The sequence below is a fragment of the Talpa occidentalis genome, unplaced genomic scaffold (assembly GCF_014898055.3).
Source record: "Talpa occidentalis isolate TD23 unplaced genomic scaffold, MPIMG_talOcc4v2.1 talOcc4.7, whole genome shotgun sequence".
NCBI lineage: Eukaryota > Metazoa > Chordata > Mammalia > Eulipotyphla > Talpidae > Talpa > Talpa occidentalis.
Genome location: NW_023605083.1, coordinates 53,230,563 through 53,253,560, shown reverse-complemented (window position 1 = coordinate 53,253,560; position 22,998 = coordinate 53,230,563). Strand labels below are relative to the sequence as shown.

Genomic DNA, 22,998 nt, shown 5'->3' with positions numbered 1-22,998 from the left:
CTTGAAAAGGGGGAAACAATGCTGAGGAGAGAGAAGGTAGGGTTTCTGAAGAAAAACTAGAAAACACAGGCAACCATCACCTCTCTCAACCACAACTTATCTTTTCTCTCTTCTCCGCATTTTGACAATGTTGAAGGATAAATTTTATCTGGAGAATGTGAGCAGACAAGTATTAAGAGGTAAGAGATCCCCCACTCTTGCCTGATAGCAAGAGAAAGGAAGGAGACTGAAGTGAGGAAACTACAGAAACGGCCTGAATTCATGCACCGTAACAGAATACTGAACTCTGAAGAGAACCTGGATGGGAACATGGAGAAGCAGATTAAAACACCTTAGTTAGGAATAAAATTTTGGAAATTCACTAAATTTTCTCACATACTCTCAAGAAAACTTAGTAGCTCCCAAAGTTAAAAAAAAAAAACAAAACTAAAATGTAGCTATGTGTAAGTTTTACAATGTAAATTAAAGATATACATATAGACACCACTGGTTTACAATGTAAATGAAAGTTACACATTGCCACTTCATGTTCCCTCGGCTAGTATAAAGGAGACGATCCATAGGAAAAGATCTTAATACACTAAGTAATTCTTCCCCTATAAGGCAACAGTAGTTTTATATGATACAATGTACTACATCTTATGTCCTTATTAGAATTAGATATACTATAAACAGAAAACAAAACCCTGTAAAGAGAATGTAAAGAACAAAAACAAGATAAAAAAGTAAAGGGTGTTGCTTCTACAGGCTTATAGCAGAAATAACCATTACTTCTGAAACAAATGGCACTCATCTTTAGAATAACAAATCCATTCACTTCAGTTTTTTTTTTTTCTATAGTTAAGACAAAAACTGGGGACAGTTTAAAAGGGCCTAACCTAAGTAGTTTTCTAAATGGGGTTAAAGTGGATCTTTGACTAAGATTAGAGATGATCAAGACACTTTCTTAAAAGAAAAAAACAAAACCAATACGTTGAACACCTACGATAGGCATATCCTGCAATCGCTGAAAAGTTTCAGAAATATTCTTAGAGATTATAAATTCGATTTAGCACGGGAACAGAACCCACAAAATACACACACACACACAAATATATGTATACACACACACATATACATGTTACTTCCTATTTAGAACTTCCCTTTCTTTGTCTATAGATGAACTTCCTTGGTTTAGTCTCCTGTCTTTTGGGATCCTGGATACTCGAGTCTCAACAGAGATGGAATTTTAAAATTGTCCTATATGAGATGACATCTGCTACCCTTTGATCATACCTCCTACAACTCTGACAACACCAGCCTCCTTGCTGTTCTATGACCATGACAAGAATCTCTAACCTTAAGGCTTTTGCACTTCTGGTTCCCTCTGCTTGGACCACTGCTTTCCTCCCACAAAGTCTTCTAGTTTGCTCCCTTACCAGCAGGTCTTTGATCACTCATGCCATCTCAACGAGGCCTTCCCTTATTCAATCAATACAAAACATCAACTCACAGCAATCCCTATCCTCTTAAGTTTTATTTTTCTCCACAGCACTTATCAAAGAGGAAATAATAACTGCCCTTCCACTACTACTCACCAGAGTAAACAATGTTTGATTAACTCCTCTTTTTTCTTTATTTATTAAGGGTTCTGTATTTGTTCTGTATTTGTTCTTACATGGTTGACCTCTTCAAAAAAGTGGTAAGATATTGAGTCATTCCTTACATGTATTACCCATGTAACCCTTACAAAACCCAGATGTTATCATTACTTCTATTATTACCTAGTAAGGTTTGAAAAGGTGATATAAGCAACTCAAGAACACAAAGTGGTAGGGTCCAGCTCTGAAAGAGGGTCCTGCTCATCACTACACCATCAACACATACACCAGGTACCAGCCTTGAAATAAAATTCTGATTCCCAAATCTGGTCTCTTAACCACTTGCAAATAAAATATTAACAAAATATTAACAAAAGAATCATTCTTAGGTTCCTTCAGGTTTTTTTTGTTTTTGTTTTTGTTTTTTATTTATTTGTTTGTTTGTTTGCTTGTTTTTTGTTTATACAAGCACTGGGTACAGTCAGAAGCGAGGGAGGGTGAGAGAATTCACCAGAGCCAGAGCGGGGAGCAGAGCAGGCAGAAGGACCGAAGTACACTGCTGAGGGGAGCAGCCGGCAGGAGAGGTCTGCGCGCCATGTGGGACCCTCCTCCGGTGGCCGGGGAGCAGCTGGGGATCGAACCGGCGCCACAAAGGCTGCGGGCAGCTTCGCAACCCAGTGCTCAACCGCTGCGCCACCCGGGAGGCCCATTTTGTTTGTTTTTTTGGTGGACGTGTGCTTGTAATTGATTTTTGTAATGTAAGGATCTTTTTCTAACTAGCAAAGTATTCTTGGTTTTTATGAGGCAATTCCTCTGGATTTCCTAAGTACAACCATCCAAATGGGCACGGGAACCTCTAGTCTAAATCACTAAGTGCTCTCCAGTTAGCTTTCCAGTCCTCTTTCTTCTACAAGGAAACACGCTTACAGCCAGTTCAAAATCTAACCCTTTGCACTCCGCTGTCCCCTCTCAGGGGACATCGGAATTCTAGCATATCACTCGGATGTCCCCTCTCAGGGGACACTGCAATTTATTAGTCATTACGGGGAATTGAGGTTATTTCAACGCAACTTTTTGAGACATGCATGTTTCCCTGAAGTTTTATCTTGAAATGGCACAAGAAATTAAATCAAAATATCGTAAAATGGTTCGGAGTGCAAAGGGCTAACACCAATAAGCATGTTTACTGGTGACTTCTTGGGTATGGACAAGAAAGAGAATTTTTCCCCCTGCAGCTTGAAAGGCGGCAAATCCACGGATGACCAGTACAGGACCAGAGTTCAGGTTGCCATTCATCAGATCTCTGTCAAGGTTGTGTCCCTTTTCTTCAACAGTCTTTCGAGCGCTCTTTTCAAGCGCAGTCTGGAGTCAGGAGGAGACACTAGGAGTAGTGGGTTCCCATCAGGCCCTAAGAGGCGGCCGCACCGACACAGGTGTACCTCCTTGCCCAGCGGAGCTAACCACCAAACAGTGCTCAGAGCGGAGGGACCTATCCAGGGAATCCGCCAGGCCTCCTCCTGGCAAACGACTAAATAAATAATTGGGGCAGGAGAAAGCAGTGGCTTTCCAGCATTGCCCGCCCACATTCCCATTGTGCACCCTCTTTCAGTGGCTCCCCGAACGCTCCCGGGAGAGAAAGGCTCCCCCTCCCCGCTCTCGAGACCCGAAGATGAAAGAAGCCAAACCACCGCCCCCACCCAGGCGTGGGCTCGACGAACGGGCGAAGGCACTCACCGTCGTTCTCGTCGCTGTGCCGCCGCCGAGACATGCCGCAGGCCGGGGCGCTGCCCCGTGGAGACGCTGAGCAGGAAGCGCGGCAGGAACCGTCGGGCCTCCGGCGGGCGCGGACAGCGGCGAGGCGCGCGGGGCGACCGGCGCACACGCTCGCGGAGGCTCCCGGAAGCGCGCGGCGGCGAAGCTGCCGGGCGTGCTCGGCGGGCTCGGACCAGTAGGCTCACCAGGCCGCCGGGGTGAGGCTCGCACGCAAACGCCCCCTTGGCTTCCTCCGCCTCTCCGCGGCTTCTTCTCCCGCCTTTGGCGCTAAGTCCTTCCGGGGCCGCGCGGGAGGCGCCGCCTCTTCAGCCGGCCTGCGCCCTCTCGCCGCCAGCCACGCCGGGAGGCGGGTGGGCCAGGACGGACGCTCTAGCCTCCGCCTCAGGTGCCGACTCCCTCTGCGGGGGGGGGGGGGGGGGGGGCGAATCTCAATGGTTTTCCCGGCGGCCCTTTCGCTAACGGCCGCGACGACTTCCGGGGCGAGGTGACGTCCCGCGCCTTCCTTTCTACGTCAACCCGCGGCGGGGGCCGGACGTTCCCGAGCAGTGACAATTGCTAGTCAGAGACGGTTCAGTGAGGATCTGTGAGAGGAGCAGGCTGGTGGGTACGTGCTCGTCGTCTTCCAGCTCCCGGGTCTTTGCCTCCTCGGGAAAGCTGGGCAAAGGCTTCGGGCCGCGCCAGGTGCGGGAGTGATGCCCGGGTGAGAGCGTAGCCGCCCCGGCCGCCCGGGGGCTGAAAGACCCGCCATAGCGTGAATCTGCTGCTTCCGATTTACCCTCTGGCTGTCATCTTTCCTCTCTCTCCCCTCTGAGTTGTTTAGGAAGTAGCTGGTAATTGTTTTAGGAATGTTTTCAGTGATTCGGGGGTACCCTGCTCTGACGTCTCTGAAGCGCACCACACCTGCTTTCTGACTCCCCGGTCCATGACTTCGGAAATTTCACACGTCTCAAATGGGACTCTTGTTTCGGTCTCCTGGCATAACCTATTCCTCCTTTAGTCAGGCCCTTTTCAGGAAGTGGCACCATCCATCTGACCGCTAAGTCCAAAAATGTAGGTAGGAATCATTTTCCTTCATTTCCTACATAATGTACCTGTATATCCGCTAGCTGTGTTTTTAAAAACAAATCCAGAATCAGACTGCACGCACTCCTTTGTTTATAGTTCGCCAATGACTTTCCATTGCAAACTCCACGCCTGGTCTCAGGGTTTACCCTCTCATTGCTGTACTCCAGCAATTCTTCCTGTTCCTCCAGTAAATCAGGCTTCTTCCCCTTTGTATTATTCTCATTATATTTATACTTTCCTTTGCCTTAAGGTCTCTGTTTCTGAATCTGCATGGTTGGCTCCTTGTCATTTCGGTTTCAGCTCAAACATCATGTCCTTAGGGAAACCTTCCCTGGCTACCCAATCACTGTTTTCACTGCATTCAAGAAAATTGTGTTTATAACATTTAGTACCTCTTATGTGTCAGTCAGTAGTTCACATGTTGAGGATCCAAGGGGAACAAAGGAAAACTCTTGCTTTCTTAATGCTCATGACTCCTTCCAGAATGGGCAAACATAGTGCAAACAGAGGTAGTGAACAAAAGGAGAGGCGTAGAAGATGAGATCAGTTTTTTAACTGTGGGTCAGGAATTTGGATAGGGCACAGTGGAGACAAATTATTTCTGCTCTTTGACATGAGGGGAGCGACACTGGCTCAAAGGCTGGGGACTTGGAACCATCTGAAGGGCCAGGTGGTTGATGATGCCTGTCAGCTGGAGGCCTCAGTTCTTGTGCATGTGGTTCTCTGTATGTGGTCTCTCTGTATGGGTTGGTTTGGTTTACTCCTCTGAGTGAGCATCCCAAAATGAGAGAGCCTTTTTAGGACTAGTCTTGGAAGTCATGTTGCATTGCTTCTGCCATTTATTGGTTGAGGCAGTTATAAGTCTGCCAGAAGAGAAGAAAGAGACCAGAAATACTGCTTTGGCAATTTGGGGGAAATGCTCTCTGCTGCAGCTATTTTTAATGTTAAATTTAAAATACAACATAAGTTGGAAAATTAATGTTACCATTTATTAATTCCTAGTATGTGCTAAACACCTTACATATTCCTTACCAATTTTCATTATTGCCCTGAAAGATAGATACTGCCAACCCTGTTTTACAAACTAGGGAATTAAAACCAGAGAAATTAAATATCTTGCCCAAATTCACATACTTGTACCCTGCTGCATTATAATCCAAACCTTACTTTTCCCAGTGTTGCTTGTTACTTCTTTGTCACTTGTGACATTTGCTTTATAAAAGAAAGAGTATATTGTTTTAATGTTTCCATTTTGACAAGATTTGGCCACAGTAGCAATTTTTTCTATATCATCTGGCTCATTAAAATGGGGCTGTCTTGGTAGTTATTCCTTGTAAGGAAGGAAACTTGCACAGTTTTAAAATAAGGGGGCTGAACGAACAAGGTGTTTATAACTGAAAAAACTAGAACACAGCTAAGTTGATTTTGTTTGTACTGGTGCTTTTCTGGTATCATTTATCCTAAATGTTTGTATATCTTACCTCCTACTTCAGTTTTCTGCTCAAATGCTACTACCTCAGAAAGACTTTATCTACCCTCCATGGGTTAAAGAGCCCCTCCATCACTCTATCTCTGTTTACTTGTCTTCCCCAGTTTATTTGTCTTCATAGTACTTCTACCATTTGATTTTTGTTTTAGTCATGTGTTTACCTTCAGTCTCTCCCCACTGAAATGTAAACTCTAAGAAAACAGAGGCTTTTTCTGTTTCATTCTCAGCTATATCCCTAGTGTCTAGACAGGGCCTGGAATACAGTAGGTACTAAATAATTAGCTTGCTGAGAGGATGAGTGAATGAATGGATAGCCTAGGTTACTGGACTCTTGCTCATCTGCATAGTTGATTAGCTTCGAGTTTATTTCAAGTAGTAGTCAAGAACTTTCACTGTTGTTTCTCTCTTGATTACTTCTCAGGAGACAAATTGTAAGGGATCTGCCCATTACTGCACCAAACCAGATGCCTTCTTCTACTTCACCAGACCAAGGAGATGACCTGGAGGCCTGTATTTTAAGATTTGCAGATCTGGATTTAAAAGACAAAACTCTTATCAAGCCTATTAGCAGCCTCAAAGCAGAGTTAGATGTCATTTCAAAGAAGAAATACACATTTGCAAAGAAAAAGGTAAAATTGCTGGTGATGTTTCAGGATTATGTATGTATAGTTTATTCAGATACATCTAGAAGTAGCTTATCAAGGTTTTCTCCAGGTAGACACTAGACTACAGCCATGCTTAAGGTAAGGTCTAGTCAGGACCATAATCAGTGATCGCTATTCAGTGCCAAAGAAGAATCATAGGCAAGGTGTGGCTCTGGAACATTTATGGAGTACTTGAATACAGATAGATGAACACAACACCCGTTGTGAGATGATAGTCTTGTTAATAACATGAATCTAATCATAAGGAAACATGAAGGAAAATCAAACGGAGGGACAGCCTACAAAATAACTCATTTGAAATTTAAGAAAAGTCACAGTGATCATTTTATGGGAAAAAAATGAGAAAGTATCTTAGATTGAAGAAGATTCATGAGACATAACTAAATGTAATGGGATCTTTTGGTAGATCTATAAATGCCATTTGGGACAATTAATAAAACATGAATGAAACCTCTGGGGAAAAGGATCCTCTGTATAATTCTGGCAACTTTTCTATATATTTGAAATTATTGAAAAATAATTTTAAAAAAACCACCTTTCTGTGCCCATTATGAGATGAGAGTAGAGGGGTAGTAGATAGGAAGACCTTGATACTGGCCTTAAACTTAAGACTATTTAACAGGAACATATTTGAAATGTAATTGCAGGCATTTGCCCTTTTTGTCAAGACCAAAGAAATTCCAGCACCTCCTTTTGAATGTAAAGAGAAACGGTGGGAATGCTGTCAGCAACTATTCACAGACCAGACGGGCATCCACAGACATGTGGCAACACAGCATGCTGATGAGATTTGCCACCAGACTGCTTCTATTTTAAAGCAGCTGGCTGTGACACTGAACACCTCCAACAATCTTAAGTCTGCAGAGGAAAGAGACCCTCTAAAAGATCACCTTACTGGTTACCATGAAGTGTCTGCCTGGCTCCCTGATATAAGCTGCTTTACCCCTGATGACCTGAAATGGTAAGAATTTTCTTCTATATTTTTGGTTTAATTTCGAAATTTTTTCCAGCCACTCTGAGATACAACTACCCATCCACTAAAGTTATTGGGATATCAGAATTATATAATGATGGTAAGAGTACTTGTGAACTATAAATTACTATACAAATGTAGTCTTTTCATTTCTGTGACCCTGCACTTCAAGGAATTGGCTTTCTAGTTAGAGAAACAAAAGTATATAAGAAACAATTAGAAGATGATATAACACAGGCTCTATAATTATCAATTAAATCGCATGGTACAAATAACTTGTTAGAGAAGTTTAGAGAAAGGAAGATAAATAGGCTCCAAAATAGACAAGAAGATTTTGGAGAGACTAGATCCTAAAATATAAGGGAATTGATGAGAGAGTCAGATTCTAGAGCTGACTGGGATATCAGTTATTATCTACAAGAATATTCTCTAAAATATGTTCTGTGCAGCACTACTTCTGGAGGATGCTAAAGGGTATTGAAAGGAGGCAGGAAAGACAACATTTGGGATGCCTCAGGTTAAAAGGTCCTTTATTGCAGGACTTCTCAGAGCCTTTAATAGATAAGGGACTTTCACCATGATTCTCAAAAGAGGGAGATATTATGTGCAGGATTTCTCAAACATGTAATTTCATAAAACAGCTTAGAGCACATTTTGGGAAATATAGTTTATCTTATTTCTCCAATTTTACAAATGAGAAAATCAAGGCTCAGCGATGATATAAAAACCTTAGCTAATGTAAGACAACATAGTGTAGTAGTAAGAGTATGGGTTTTAATATCAGAGATTGGTGTTCAAGTCCTGACTCACTTTGTAGTTTTCTCTCCTGGGAAGAATTGGCCTCAGTGTATTAATGTTAAGTGGGAATAATAATAAACTGTTTCATGGGTAAGAGGATCCTAAAGAAATAGAAGTGAAACCTTTTTGTACAATGAGAGATTAAAAAGAGTTGCTCTCTGTGTGGAGATTTCTGGACCTACTAAACATAGAGCTTCCATATGATCCAGCAGTTCCACTCCTAGGTATTTACCCAAAGGACACAGAAACATCAATTCCAAAGAACACCTGCACCCCTATGTTTATAGCAGCACTGTTTACAATAGCTAAGCTTTGGAAACAGCCCAAATGCCCAAAAATAGATGACTGGATCAAGAAGATGTGGTACATATATACCATGGAATATTACTCAGCATTCAAAAAAGAAAAACACATGCAATTTGCAGCAACATGGATGGCGCTGGAAGGGATCATGCTCAGCGAAATAAGCCAGAAAGAAAAAGAAAAATACTGGATGGTCTCACTCTTAGCAGGAATCTAGAAAACTTAAATAAGGGACCAGGAAAATGAATAACTATAAGAAAGTGAAAATCAAAATCAACAAAAAACTATGAACCAGAGACACTTTTTGGGGGGGTGGGTAGCGGGAGGGGAGGGATTGGGGTCAGAATGGGGGGTTTGCAATTTTATATGGGGAATATAAAAATAAAATTTATTATTAAAAAAAAAAGAGTTGCTCTCTTGTCTTAGGGAATAAACCAGAATGAACTCAAATTTCTAGTTCTCCAGTGAAATGAGGTTATTAATACCTATCTCATGGATATGATAATTAAATGAAATCAGAGCAAACTCACTGTAAAGTAGAAAGTTAAGTGTGGATTCAGACTGAAACTAGGATGACAATAGTAGGATCCATGGCAGGCAAGAGTTCTCCATCTCAGCCTTCCCTCTGATACTGACTGCCTGGATATACTTTATGAATTGTGGTTTCTTTCTCCCTGTTTCTGAAATGTGCTTTTCCTGTGGTTTTCTTCTTACAGTGATCAGGGCAGTGATGAAGGAGAGGTACTACTTTATTACTGCTACTGTGACTTGGAGGATCCCCATTGGATCTGTGCCTGGCAGACAGCTCTGTGTCAGCACCTGCACCTCACAGGCAAAGTAACACCATTCCCCAGTGCATTTAAAGTAAAACCCAAATTCTTAACATGCTCTTAGATTCCTGTATGACTGGCCCCTTTCTACATTTTCTGCTTATGTGGTATCATTCTTTACCAGTCACACCCAGCAACATGGTCTTTGAATTTCTTGGAGCCCACAAGAGTTTTTTTGGTATCTTTGGGTGTTTTTACATGCGACTTCTTTTTGAGAAATTCCCCATGCCCACTCAGTTTTTCCTGTTTAATTTTCATTCTATCTTCAGTTCTCAGTTTTAATGATGTTTCCTAAGAGTTATCTTTCCAGACCTTCAACCTAAACTTAATTTTCTTAATACATTCCCATAGACTCTTGTAGTTATTTTTCATAGCACTTGCCAGTAACTTTTATCTTAATATCTATGACACCCCTCTTTTCTTAGTCTGTAAGCTCCCAGATGACAAGAACTCTTTTTTTAAACTGCTATATCCCTAATTCCTAGCACAATTCCTGTTACATAGTGAAAAAATTGGACATTTTTGGAATGAATACATTTATCATCTCTATTTAGGGAACACCTTGAAAGATGGATATTCTCACAGTAAACTTTAATGTACAAAATATGAAATCAGTCTCTTTCCCTGTTTTTGGGACAGATTTTATTCTTGCCTCAGCCCTAGAGGTAAGCTAGGAGTGAGGGTGCCTGTTCACAAGAGGGCAAGCGCCTGCATGGGTCTTAGCTCTGAATTCTTAGGTTTCAGTCATACATGTCCAATTTACTGAGATTATTCACTGCTGGCGGGAGATTTGGCGGAATATTGGCATTTAGGTAGGGAAAGGGGAGAGTTTGAAAATTCTGGAATTATGGAAAGAAATTTCTGATCCCTATTACTATATATTCTTTGTTGTCTCAAATTTGAGGGAATGCAGTGGAGGCTCTGGAAATGAAAAATTACAAAATATGGAGGCAGTAAGATCTCCCAGCAAGTGCCCAATAAATGTCAACTCTTAGTTCTTAGCTCTGAGAAATAAGGCTTTCCTCACCAAAGAATTAGTCTAAAGGTTTCTCTTGAAGAAGTCTAGAGATTGAAAGTCTAGTACATGATTTTAGAGATTGCACTACCTCTGTTGTATAGGGAGTCGATGTGCTCATCTTTTATCTGGGTTTTGAGACTAAACTAACATAAAGAACCTACAAGCTTACCCAAAAGACAGGTACATGAAGCAGGTACCTCTCATTTATTTGCCATGCTTAGAAATAGCTTTATAGTAGATTTCCTGACCTTTATCCTGGTTTGGTTCTATTTTCTTTAAAAAAATGTAAGATGTAGTGGCTACCAGTACAGCAGAGCTAGCATATTCATCCTACCTTCCTCTCCCAAGCCCAGAACAGGCTTCACTAGATGCAGCATTCTTAAGATATCCAGATGTAATCCACATGTAATTCCTCATCATGGAATTCTGGATAGTGACTATGAGTTGGCATTGGTTGGTGAAATGAATCTTGTTTAGATCCATGCTCTAAAAAATTGAATCAAATGAGACAAAAAATGAATTGTCGTCTCTGGGTCCTGAAAAAGGGCAGCCTTTTAGATTTTTCAAATTCTAGTGCACTGGTAGATGTCATTGATACAGGACCTTGTTTAAATTACCTCTCTTTGCAGAAAGTACCACAGTACCAAGCAGTGTTGCACTTTCTCCTTAGCACTTTTCTCTAGAGTGCTTAGTTCCTTTTAAAGATAAGGCGTATTTAAACTCATCCAGAGAATTCTGTAGTACTAAAACAACTTAATTTGCATAGCCCCGGAGCATTGCCTCTTAAGGCAGGGGTCTTAACTGAGACTCTGATGGCCCCTAACCAGTGAAGCCTTCAAAAAAGAATACAAGGTTTGAACAGATATGAATACACATTCATTTGTTCTGCAAATATGTACTGAATACCTACTATGTGCTAGGCACTGTTCTAGGCAGCAGTTATGCAACAGTGAACAAAACAGACACACATCCCACCTGGAACTTGCATTCCAGTGGGTGGTTTTAATGGTGTACTTCTGCATGCTATTCAGAGTGTGCTCTGTGAGCAAAAGAATTACTATTGATTCTTTTTTATCCCCCGAAGAAATTGAGGTTCAAAGAAGTACATTAATTTTCTCAGTGCCATATGGCAATAAGTGGCAAAGCTGAAACTTGACCCTAGATCTGCTGACTTGAAGTTCAAAATTCATTTCTTTGGCGATTGGACAACTGGAATTCTACAGCAAATGAACCTCCTTCCAGAGGGCTCATTCATTCCATTCTCCAGCACACTAGGTCTCAACTGTAGGCCATACCATTTTAAGAAATTACAAGTATGTTTGTATGGTGACACGTTGGTGTCCCAAACAGTGTCTCTGCTTTTCCTGTTAAACTCACTGATACACATGAGTCCATTCTGCCTTGGGAAGATTTAAACTCAGCACAAGTTGCATTCCCTTTATCTCATCATCTTGTGTCCCAGGTTCGAATTGCTACAGAGGGAATCAACGGGACAGTTGGTGGAAGCAAATTGGCCACCAGACTCTATGTGGAAGTCATGCTCTCCTGCCCATTGTTTAAGGATTATCTGTGCAAGGATGATTTTAAGGTAAGCGAATTGAAAATAAAATGGACTTAGAGCTTTCTGCTTCTGCTTCTGTACCTCTTAGGCCTCTGGGCTTTGAAGAAGAGCTCAGTAGAGAAATAAGTAGTGCCAGTTGGGTTACAAGTCCCCATAAGGTTACAAGGCTGTGCAACAGGAACGTGCTTGTTTCAGTCACCATGTGATCATGGGCAAGTTAGCGCACTCTCTGGACCTCAGTCTCCTTTTTAATAGAATAAGGGTATTACAGCTTATATGGCCTAACCTCCACAACTTCAATGTCATTGCTCCTTTGAGAGAGCCATTTTGGGGGATCACTATGTTTGTAGTAAGTGCAGAATGAGAAGTCAGCACTTGATACCGCATGAGTGAATAAAGCTGTTACTCTCCCATCTGAATTGCTTTGAGTGCTTTCTCATAGGTGGTAAAGGTGGTGGGAAAGGTCTTGCCAGTGTCATTGCTGGTAATGAGAGGAAAAGAAAGATCGTGGCTGCAGAATGAAAGCTGGGATAGGATCTCCCCTCTTGAAATTGCTCAGTGGTGTCAGTTTTATAGTTAGTGCTTATAGCTACAGAAATACCTTTCCAAGTTAACATTTCTGTACACGATAGGCACACACTTAAAGTATTTATTAATATTGAATTATCTGCAATATTCTGAATAATCCCTTTTCATATCAAAGCACACTTTTCCTAATTTGACATGTCTCAAGACTTCAGCATTTTACAAAAGAGATATAATTCGTACATTTGACACTTGTCTTATACCTGCAGATGGGAGAGAAAGACTAATTGTTTTGTTTCTTATTGGCTAGACCAGCAAAGGAGGAGCTTGCTGTTTTCCAGAATTGCGCGTTGGTGTATTTGAAGAAATTGTGCCCATGGGAATCAGTCCCAATCAGATCTCCTATAAGAAGCCTGGTATGCTTGCTTTAGAATAAAAATTTTGCTTTTCCTCATAGGACAGAGCTTAGTATAGAGACAGACATGAAGGTTAGACTTCTGATTAGCAAGAGTTATGATGAATTCTCATTCTGCAATAGCTGTGAGGTGGCTAACACTTGGGTCCATTCACTGCTTAAATTGGTTCTTTGGTGCTATTGAAGATAAAGAGTCTTCCCATAGCAGGACCTGTTTTAACAACTCTTGGCAGGGAATTTCTTTCCAAAGATAGCAGTTTGGGAATTATTACTTGCAAATAGATAGCGGTGTAATTATTACTTGTAAATGGCTCATTGAATAAAAATACAGGTTTTTGCTACTAGAAGCAAGTGGCTTTCAACACCAAAGCAATTAGTATGAAAATAATCTAGAATGTTCTCTTCTCTGTCTTCTCTATGGTTAACATAGATGGTTAAAAATCATCTTGTTTGGTGAGGGTTTCTGTTTTAATTTCTTATTATGAAAACTTTCAAATATTAGAAAAAAGAAATTAGGTTTTGTTTTTCTTTTGTTGTACCAATTTTTTTTTTATGTGTTTTTAGGAATTCATTTATCCCCAGGTGAATTTCATAAAGAAGTAGAAAAGTTTTTGTCTCAGCTAAATCAAGAACACAGTGATACTATTCTACTGGATTGCAGAAACTTCTATGAAAGCAAAATAGTAAGAACCAGAATTAGGTTCACTGAGGTAGTAGTTCTCCCCTTTCCACAGCCTGGCATGTTTCCTGGGGGGGGCATTGTTTCTACCTGTGGCCAAATCACGTGGATATCCTCCCAATGCTTGCAGTTTCAGAGAAAACCCAGGGCTTTGAGCTCAGAGAAAGTCTAAGAAAGTACAAATTAAAAACATCTTGGCACATACTGTACTTTTGGGCGCCCATGCACCTATTTTGACATGCGTTAAGGATCTTATAAATTTGCTTTGGGCACCCTGTCCAATTCCCCTGAGGATTCTGGGAAGGTGACCCATAATCTGCCAAACTTGTTTCTTAGTGCCAGATCTTAAATTTAAAAATTCAGAGTATGGAAAGTCATACTTGCCAAGGTGGGGTTTTTTTGACATAGAAAGAACCCTTGTTCCTATCCAGTATATTTTTCTGATAGTTTTCCTCCTGCTCCTATATTGTAGGGACGATTCCAGGGCTGCTTAGCCCCAGACATCAGGAAATTCAGTTACTTTCCTAACTACGTTGACAAAAATCTAGAACTTTTCAGAGAGAAGAGGGTACTGATGTATTGCACTGGGGGCATCCGTTGTGAGCGGGGTTCAGCCTACCTCAAAGCCAAGGTAAGTCACCTCTGCTAGGGGCATGGAGGCAGGCATGGAGGTTAAGAGGCTGTACTAGGACCTCCCTGGTGGCGCAAGGGGTTAAGCATGGCACTATGAAGCTAGTTGCAACCTCTGCAGCATGAGTTTGATCCCCGGCCGGCCAGGGAGAAACCCACATGGCGAAGCAGACCTCTCCTGCCTCGCCCGCTGCTCCCCTCAGCAGTGTATTTCAGTCAGTCTGCCTGTTCTGTTCCCTGCTCTGTCTCTGGTGAATCCTCTCACCACCCTCCCCACCCCGCATCTCTGGCCTGTACCCCAGCTCTTGTATGCATAAATAAATCTAATTTAAAAAAAAAAAAGAGAGAGAGGCTGTACTAACAGCCTGTACTAACAGCATGTGTGGAATCCCCACCCCCTTCACTGCCTCTCCCACCTCAGCCAGTCAGGAATTTCTTTCCCCTTGGATGGTTCCATCATAGAATTTATAAGTACAAGATCATATGTTTTTAAATCTCAAAATGTGAGAAGCACTTAATTGTCTTAGAAACTCATCAAGTACAAAGGGGAAAGATTATTAACATCTCCCTTTCCCTAATCCTTTTGTTGATCCTGAGAAGAGTAAATTCAGTAACATTACATGTCCCAACAGCAGGTGTCTTCCTATATTTAGTGGGCAGCAAAAATAGTTGGGCTTCCTAGGAGCTAGAGAGTGAAGGCCCTGACTCCTGTCAGCACCCATGCCCTTAGTAGGTAAGAGCTGGCCAGTTGGTTCCTTGACCCCTTGGTCAGCAGTTCCTCAGTGTCCCACAGAGGGAGCTGGAGCCCCTCTTCTACATTCCTCACCACACCACACTCCTCCATGAAGTTTCTTACTGGCCTCTGATTGTCGCCTCACATTTCCTGTTTTTCTACACACAGGGAGTGTGCAAGGAAGTGTTCCAGCTCAAGGGTGGCATCCACAAGTACCTGGAAGAGTTTCCTGATGGTTTTTACAAAGGGAAGTTGTTTGTTTTTGATGATCGTTATGCCTTGTCCTTCAACAGTGATGTACTGTCGGGTAAGCCAGCACAGGCCCACAATCTAAATTCGCAAATCAGGCACAGTCTCTGTATAACCCATTCTGGAAGCCAGGTCAATACTTATTACTTGAAGAAAAACCAGGGAAAAGGAGCACAGAGAACCAGCATTTTCCAACAGAGTAGAGGGACAGCAGTGGGGCAGACAGACATTGCACCAGCAGTTGGGAGATTCTACTGGGCTCTTGGCTTCACTGTTTACTACTGGGCAAGTCATTCAAAATGGGGTATCTGCCTGTAGGAGTAGACTATCTACGAACTATCAGGGGTTCTGGGAATTGGGATGAGAAAATAATCCTACCTTTATTTTCATAACCCCATAGAATGCAGCTCTTCCTTTAATAATTAATGTAAGCAACAAATCAGACTATTAGATGTATCTACAATTAGCATTTAGTTCATCATTGCCTCAAGGAAGTAGTTATTAGGGCCACTGCTAAGTCTTGTTATTTAATAACTATTTGACTATGTTCCAGATTTTTAAAACATTTTGATATTTTATATTTCCATATAATTGTTATCGTTCATCTTTCACACATTTAAAAAACATTTTTCTAAGAAGGCTCAGTAGTGTTCACCAGACTACCAAGTAAATTGATGCACAAAAAAATAAGTTTGGATGGTCTGTGGACATGTGAGGTACACATTTGAGTGGCAGGTGTGCATTCAAGCTGGGTGCCGAACCTAGGGCCAAGGCCAGACGCAGGGTGACCACAGGGAGCCTGTGGTGTAATAGAATGTTGAGTCCACAGTGACATTTTGTACCAGATGAGGGCAGTCAGTAAAACAGGATGGAAGTAATCTTACTGAAAAATGGCCATTGTCCTGGATGGTACAGTTGGAACCAGAAAGATCACAGGGAGACAACTCCAGTGGTTGTTGCCACTGGAATACTCAATCAAGGACTGAGATTGAATTACCACTTGTAAGATTTGAATCTATCTTCTCCCCCTTTTTTTCAGTTCCCTTAACCTTTAAAGGTCTTGTGTATGCATTTCTTATTAAAGGCTACTTCAAGTCTTTTTTTGAGCTAGATGGAGTATAAATTACAAATAAGCAGAAAGAGTGGATTTGAGAAATTTTACTGAGGAAGTAAAATGATGGGTTCCTGCAGTGAGTGTGACAGGGAGGGAGAAGTACTAAAGGTAGCTTAGCTGAACTAGGTCAGGAGACTTGGGTGTTATCTCCAATGACTCTAGGAAGTCAGCAGGGGAAAAGCAGGCTAAGACAGTAGACACTCTGAGTTTTGGAAGCAGTCAGGTGTATCCTAGCTAGGCAGCAAGAGAAATCCAGACCTGGGGAAGGTGAATGTGGATGTAGGATCATCTGTATCCAGATATGTTGTCTCCCACTGAAAAAGTGAATGACCTAGAAGTGAAAGACCATTGAACAAGAGGTGGTTGGCTAGCTTGGGAATAATGAAAGAACAACATTGTTACCTATGTTACCTTGTCCCAAAAAGTTGCATAGGGGGAGCACTTTTTGTTAGAAGACAACAGTCTTAGTGTTTAGAAATCTTCCCCAGGCCCTACAGGATCTATTAGGTTCTGAAGAACTAATGGTTATATTTAGGGACTGCCCATGTGTGCCCATTTGTATGAGTGCACATGTGCGTGTATGTATTTATAATGAGGGCTCTCTTTCTTCCCCAGAATGTTCATACTGTAGAGCCCCATGGGACCAGTATAAACTCTGCTCTACTCCCCAGTGCCGCCAGCTCGTCTTGAGCTGCGCTGCCTGCCAAGAACAAGGATTCACGGCCTGTTGTGTCACATGTCAAGATAAAGGGCACAGGCCAACCTCAGGCTTTAAAGAGGAATGTGAGTGTACAGCCCGACGACCACGCATTCCCAGTGAACTTTCGCAGCAGACACGACACCCTGTGAGTTCAGAGGGTGGACCTTGCTTACATGAGAAGCACCATCAGCATTTGCCCACACTCTCACAAAACTAGGTTTGGGGTGTCTGTGCACAAGAGAATATCATTTCTGCAGCAACTGAGGAATGGGACGCTTTAGTGCTAGCTAAGGCCAGTGTGGCAGACTCTTCACAAGGTTGACTCCCTGTCTTCACAGGAGGAGAGAGTGGGGTGAATGTTGACCACTTACCTGAGTCATTCTGACTCAAGATGCCAGAGCACAGAAAACGTGAGCTGTGCGGGATCTTGAAGCCAGTGAGGGAGAGAGCCTGATGCCGGGTCGCACTTGTCTGTGCCATGCAGCGGGACTGGTGGTAGACATTTTCTTGCCAGCAAACCTGTCTGTCCTGGTGGATAGCTGTGTGAATAAAGTGTGAAAACTGTGGGCCTGGAAGTGGTCTCCTCTGAACCATGCCACTTATGTCATCTGCCATCTACCCCTGCCCTCAACTCTTCTCTGCCAGCTTGCAGGTACAAGACCAGGATCTGCCAACTATAGCATCTGGCCTGCCTCCTGCTTTCATAAATAAAGTTTTATTGCAGTAGCCACACACATTTACATATGCTCTATGGCAGGACTGAGTAATTGCAACAGAGCCTTATGGCCTGCAAAGACTAAGATAGTTACTTCTTTTACAGAAAAAATGTCACCCCTGGTCTACACCAATAGCCCATCTGATGCAGTACGTGGTCTTAAGATGTGGTCAACCTAATTTTTTAGTGACTTGGTTTTCGTGAGAGATGTTCCTGTAATAACCAATACCCACACTCTTAGCTTTGAAGTATTCTCCTTGAGAGATTCAAATAGCTTGATGACACCAATGTGTCAGCAGTAGTTGTTGTAGATAAGCGCCTTGGAACACAAGACATACTCTGAATGAGATTACTCGGCACTGCCATGGTGGTGTCACACCAAGCACATGTCCATGTTACACAGGTCCCAAGAAACATACACAGCCATCCATAGACCAACAGATTTAATATTCGATTGCCATTTCCAGTGATGCAGAATACAGCTGCAGTTGTGTTTCAAGGAGAAGCCAAGTGGAGATGTCCGTCCCTGCAGCCTGGTCCACTTTCAGGCCCATCTGCAGCCTCAGCAGATGCTTTCCCACGGTGGTGACGCGCTGGCTCCACCTCTGCTTACCCTGTACCTTCCACGTCATTACTGTTCAGTGTGCAAGACTTCACTTTGCATCATGAGCCTTTGCTCAGTGCTCTGCAGCTTAGTCCGTGCTCAACAGCTCTCTGGCCTGTCCTTTTTCAGAAGATTTGCTGAATCACTCATGAAAATAACTCCCCAAGCAACAAAAATACTAGCTTGACTGGCACTGTGGTATATTAAAGGCACAAGGGCATAGTGGCTTACCATTATTAATGAATCCCAAGAGATGCACATAATGTCAAAAAAGGGATCCGGCAGAAATACCAAAATTACATTTTCAGAATCATCATCTTGGGATGGTTTGGCCAGGATTTCCTAGTACTTTAATGTCTGAATTTTCTTCATCATTGGCCATCAGTTCAAGGCATGAGATCAGCAGTGACTTTTCTAAAAATAAGTGAGGTGTCAGGTAGCTGGAGTTTGTAAGCATAGCCATAATGGAGTAGAAATTTATTCCTCTAGTGTATTACCTCACAAGCCATTGGCCCACCCTTCAATACAGAAAGGGGTTTTCAAGTATTTGAGCATAGGTTTTCCCATTGTACAGTTGGCATTTGATATGGAAAAAGATTCTGAGTCCAATATAAAGTTCTAAGTCCCAGATGTTTATAAAGAACATTCAGGGAAATGGTTGTTTCCCAGAATTGGTAAAGGATGGTGTCTGAAACTTGAAATTTCACCACTTTCATCACTGACTTTTTCTATATCCCACATATATAAGGACTTTCATTTCCTTATATCCCACAAAAGGACTCTTGTGTTTTTTGATTTCTGGCAGAGCTTTGCGACTTTGTCTTTCTTGAGGGACAAATTGTGTACTTGATTCATTAATCAATTTGGCAACTTTAATCTTGTGAGGTTCGTTAAATTTAAAGGCGGTTTTATAAAGAATGATTATCTGTTTGCTAAGTAGCTAAGATCAAATTTGTAACGAAGTGTTTTATAATGTTTCTAAAGAGTGTGCTGCTTATGTGTTGCACATTTTAAATGCACCTGAAACCACACAGCAAGGCCACTGGAACAGCTGTGGGATTAAGTCACTGCTACTGTAAGATCCTCCAGTAAAATCTGCCGGTTTGGGAACTTCTTAGTTTTTAAATAATAATCAGACTGAACTTCTGTGACTAAAGAAAAACTTCACATTAATCATAGTTTATAAAATTTTCAACTACAACCACTAGTTAAACTAAAACCTAGTGCATAAAGAACTGAACCACAAAACGGCTTTGTGCCGGCATTTTGCCTTCTGGTTTCCACTGCAGAGCACAGATACTCAGTAGAACATGTCCAGTTCAAAGGCGTGGTCGTCACTGCCACACACTAGACGCCACTCCGGCACCTGGGAATGATGGGCCCAGTCAAGTCTGCAAGTCTCCTCTTCCTCACTGAAAAGGAATGGAGAGAAGACGTGAGGCCCTGTGCACCAGGAACCAGCACTGTGGCTCTGAGACCGCACTGTGAGGCTTCTCGCTAACTCCTTGGTTAGCAAATTCTGAAGTGTATTGTCAATAGACAACATTCTGAAGGATAATTTGTCAACATTCACTGGTGAGGGTCTGGTGGTATGGGTTCATTGATAAATTCTAAATTGCTGAGCATACAGGCATAAAACCCACTTTCTCCAACTCCACTGTTTCCCTCTTGTGTACTGAGGCCTGCAGTTGAAGAGGTCTTACTCTGGTTCAGATGTGGGTTAAGTTCAGTGGATCTTCTTAATGAGTCTAGGATCTCAATCTGCTGGAAACATTTCCCCAGCTCTCCCTTGGAGCTCCCTGCCTGTGCCCTGCCAATGTAATCAACAGTTTCCACCCTGAAGCTGACCCTGCAGTACCTGTGTCCCCCCTATGGTTAATCTTGACATTTTCCCAGGGCAAAATAATAGAAGCTCAAACATGTCACATAACAAAGTAGTTAAATGCCAGAAAGAGGGAAGCACTAGCCAGGAATTTTCAGGCTGGAGTCATTAGCATATAGGATGACTGGGGATTTAGGGATGGGAAGGAAAAGGGGGTCCCTTTGTTGTAACAAGGGACAAGGCAGAGTTTTGAAGTGAATTCCAAGAAAACTAAGCAGCAAGCTAAATCAGCCATAAGAGAAAGGTCAAGGAAGTCTGCACAGCCGGTAGGTGGCAGTCGAGAGGGCTGCTGGTGCGGCGAAGACAGGAAGCTATTGCCAGAGGGGAAAAGTGTGTCTATACTTAGATGTCTTCCAGTTTCGAGCTGAGCCAGTAGGCGTGCAGCCACCAGATGGATGCATACGAGCTGCAAGAAGAACCGAATTAGCTTGTGCATGACACAACAATGTAGAGCTACCCAGGAAGATGGGCTAGGGCTGGGAGCTGACCAGGAGGGGCCCACCCGTTCACCAGTCTGGGGTTGAGAGTGTAGCCTGTGAATGTTTCCCTACCCACCCCTCCAACCCTGGTCAAAAGTACACTGAATGCTTATTGGTGGGCAATCTCTTGGAGAAAAAATAGTGTATCCAGCCTGGTTCCTGGAGATTATCAGAATGCCTGGCAACTTAGAGGTAAATGTGGGGAAACAAAACCTAAAGAGCAGAAGTAACCAGAGATTTCACATGAACCAGACTTCTAAGCATCTCCACATTAGCTGTGCCAGTCTGCCCAGCAGGGCGCTCCTCATTACACCCCCTTTATACTGAATATGTCATAGGAGCACCTCCAAGGATTCTGAAATGTCAGTAGTTACCACTCCCATGTTATAGATGAAGGAAATATGGCAGAGAAGGCATGTTACTTGGTCAACGTCCTTAAGCTGACATCAAGACCCGTGTCTCATCTTGAGCTCAGTCCAGTGCCTCCCTCAGGACAACCCGGCCTCATCTATGTTGGGCTTCCATAACCGTATCTCATCTGATGCTCACAAGGAAGATCAGCATCTTTTCCCTAGAGAAGTAAACAGAGCCAAGGCCCCTGGGAGGAACAGGCAAAGCCTGGACTGGAACGTGAGTCACCAGCCATGGCTCAGAGTGGAGAAAGGGATGGATCCCAGGTTTCTTGCCTGCATGACCTCATGGGGCACTGGGGCTGCATCTGAACAGAGTTCCTCTGGCATGGCTTTTACAGGGCCTTTATGAGGATAGGGGAAAGGCACCTACTTACTCAGGTATTATTTTCCCCCATGTTAATGGGGGAAATTGAGGTCAAGAGAGTGAAATAGCTTGCCGCAAGCGACAGTGAATAAATGATGGAGTAGAACCCAGGTCTCCCAATAAACTCTTCTGTTTGATCTGCTTTTCACTTTCATTAAAGCAAGCCCCTCCCCTTTGCTTCTCATTGAAACAGTCAGGGACTCCTTATTGCCAGTGACTCCTCTGGCTTATTGTCGAAGCCAGAGGGATCGCAAGTCATCTGGAGCAACCTCATCTGCTGCTCGGCTCCCTCTCCCACTTCCCACCAAGCTCCAACACCTTTATCAGATCTTTGGGGGAACATTCCATATTCATTTGTATCTTCACCTGCATTTACTGAGTGCTACTGTGTACCAACCACAAAACTTAGAAAGATAATGGCTTAGCAGAGGATCAAGATATACCAACACTAAGTTTGATTAAACATTGCAGGTGCTTGGTAGATCTCTAGCTAGCATGAGAGGTGCAGTGGATGACGTGGTCAGATCTTCCCTGAGTGGGAAGGTGATGTGTCTGCTGCATCTTGAAACAGTAAAGGGGTAGATGGTGGGAAAGCAGAGGGAACACAGGCGTCATAGCCCTTGAAAGGGATGCTTTTGCCTGGGGTCACTAGGAGGCACTCAAGTTCACTGGGCTGGTTAGTACAAACACAAGGCAAGAGATGGTTTGTTGGGATGTCACAAGAGGAGTCCGGCAGCTCCTCACAAAGAGAGGAGGTGGAGGGTGCCAGTTCCAATCTTTGTCCCACTGACAGAGGCTAATTACCTACTGGCACCTAGCCAGTTTGGGGGAGCTTTGCATGAGCTGGTAGGCTGCCCCCAGTAAGCACTATGCAAGTGCCAGCTACCACTACTAAGGGACTTAGGAGCCATGGCAAGGAGCAGAAGTTGGGAGCAGGGACAACTGGGAGGAGTTCTGGGAGGCATTCTAAGCAGGACGGTAGAACAAGCTCTGGGATGAGCCTGCTGGGAAGGAGTTGTGGGAAGGGTATGGGTTTGACTGAGGCGGGGTGGTGGGGATGGCGAGAGGTGGCTGGCAGGGGTGGCAGCATATAGACAGAGGCCCAGATTTCTGGCTTGAGTGGCTGAGAGGAAAATAGTGTCCTTTCCTGACATGGTTTTGGGGAAGGATGATGAAACCAATTTGGTGTACATGTATCTGGGGTGCTACTAGAAAGGTCTTCCTTGAAATACAGTAAAAGAGTGATTTCTCCAGTAGGAAAGATTTTGCTTTACAGGTGTCCCTCCTCCCCACCCCACCCCAACATGTACACTTGGAAGCTGCAATTCAGGCTTCATTATAGCTCTCGCGGCAGGTTGACAGGACCTGGAAGCCTGCTTAGCTCAGCGCTCAGCTATAAATAGTGTGCAGGCTGGGGCATCTGAGGTATCGTTTCGGGGAA

The 22,998-nt window shown here is 43.1% G+C and overlaps 3 protein-coding genes across 12 annotated transcripts in view; 1 reads left to right on the top strand and 2 right to left on the bottom strand.

Moving 5' to 3' along the window:
- Positions 1-3,432, bottom strand: part of NCBP1 (nuclear cap binding protein subunit 1) — a 45,500-nt gene extending 42,068 nt beyond the window's left edge. The window contains exon 1 of the mRNA XM_037494463.2: positions 3,315-3,432. Coding sequence (XP_037350360.1) covers positions 3,315-3,348 — 34 coding nt within the window. The 5' untranslated portion in view covers positions 3,349-3,432. The remainder of the gene's footprint in view (positions 1-3,314) is intronic.
- A 74-nt stretch (positions 3,433-3,506) lies between these two features.
- TSTD2 (thiosulfate sulfurtransferase like domain containing 2) lies at positions 3,507-21,451 on the top strand. 9 transcript variants are annotated; one of them, XM_037492128.2, is made up of 10 exons: positions 3,507-3,550; positions 6,329-6,536; positions 7,220-7,533; positions 9,363-9,510; positions 11,957-12,082; positions 12,891-12,996; positions 13,560-13,678; positions 14,147-14,305; positions 15,206-15,344; positions 17,016-17,481. In XM_037492128.2, exons 2-10 carry the CDS (start codon positions 6,372-6,374, stop codon positions 17,315-17,317), a joined length of 1,578 nt encoding a protein of 525 aa, XP_037348025.1. In that variant the 5' UTR covers positions 3,507-3,550; positions 6,329-6,371; the 3' UTR covers positions 17,318-17,481. The 9 variants fall into 9 exon arrangements, with proteins under 9 accessions (XP_037348025.1, XP_037348026.1, XP_037348023.1 ...); XM_037492129.2 differs by lacking the exon at positions 3,507-3,550 and adding an exon at positions 3,708-3,738; XM_037492126.1 differs by lacking the exon at positions 3,507-3,550 and adding an exon at positions 3,843-3,953.
- The window catches only part of TMOD1 (tropomodulin 1), an 80,521-nt gene continuing 76,853 nt past the window's right edge, over positions 19,331-22,998 (bottom strand). For both annotated transcript variants that reach the window (XM_037492133.2, XM_037492132.2), the window contains exon 10: positions 19,331-19,831. In XM_037492133.2, coding sequence (XP_037348030.1) covers positions 19,767-19,831 — 65 coding nt within the window. In that variant the 3' untranslated portion in view covers positions 19,331-19,766. The remainder of the gene's footprint in view (positions 19,832-22,998) is intronic.

What these genes read in the sequence shown, in the direction of transcription:
- TSTD2 (XM_037492121.2), top strand. An exon ending in ACACATTTGCAAAGAAAAAG is followed by an intron (nt 6,537 to 7,219) that starts GTAAAATTGCTG and finishes ATGTAATTGCAG; the next exon opens with GCATTTGCCCTTTTTGTCAA. An exon ending in CAGCCTACCTCAAAGCCAAG is followed by an intron (nt 14,306 to 15,205) that starts GTAAGTCACCTC and finishes TTCTACACACAG; the next exon opens with GGAGTGTGCAAGGAAGTGTT.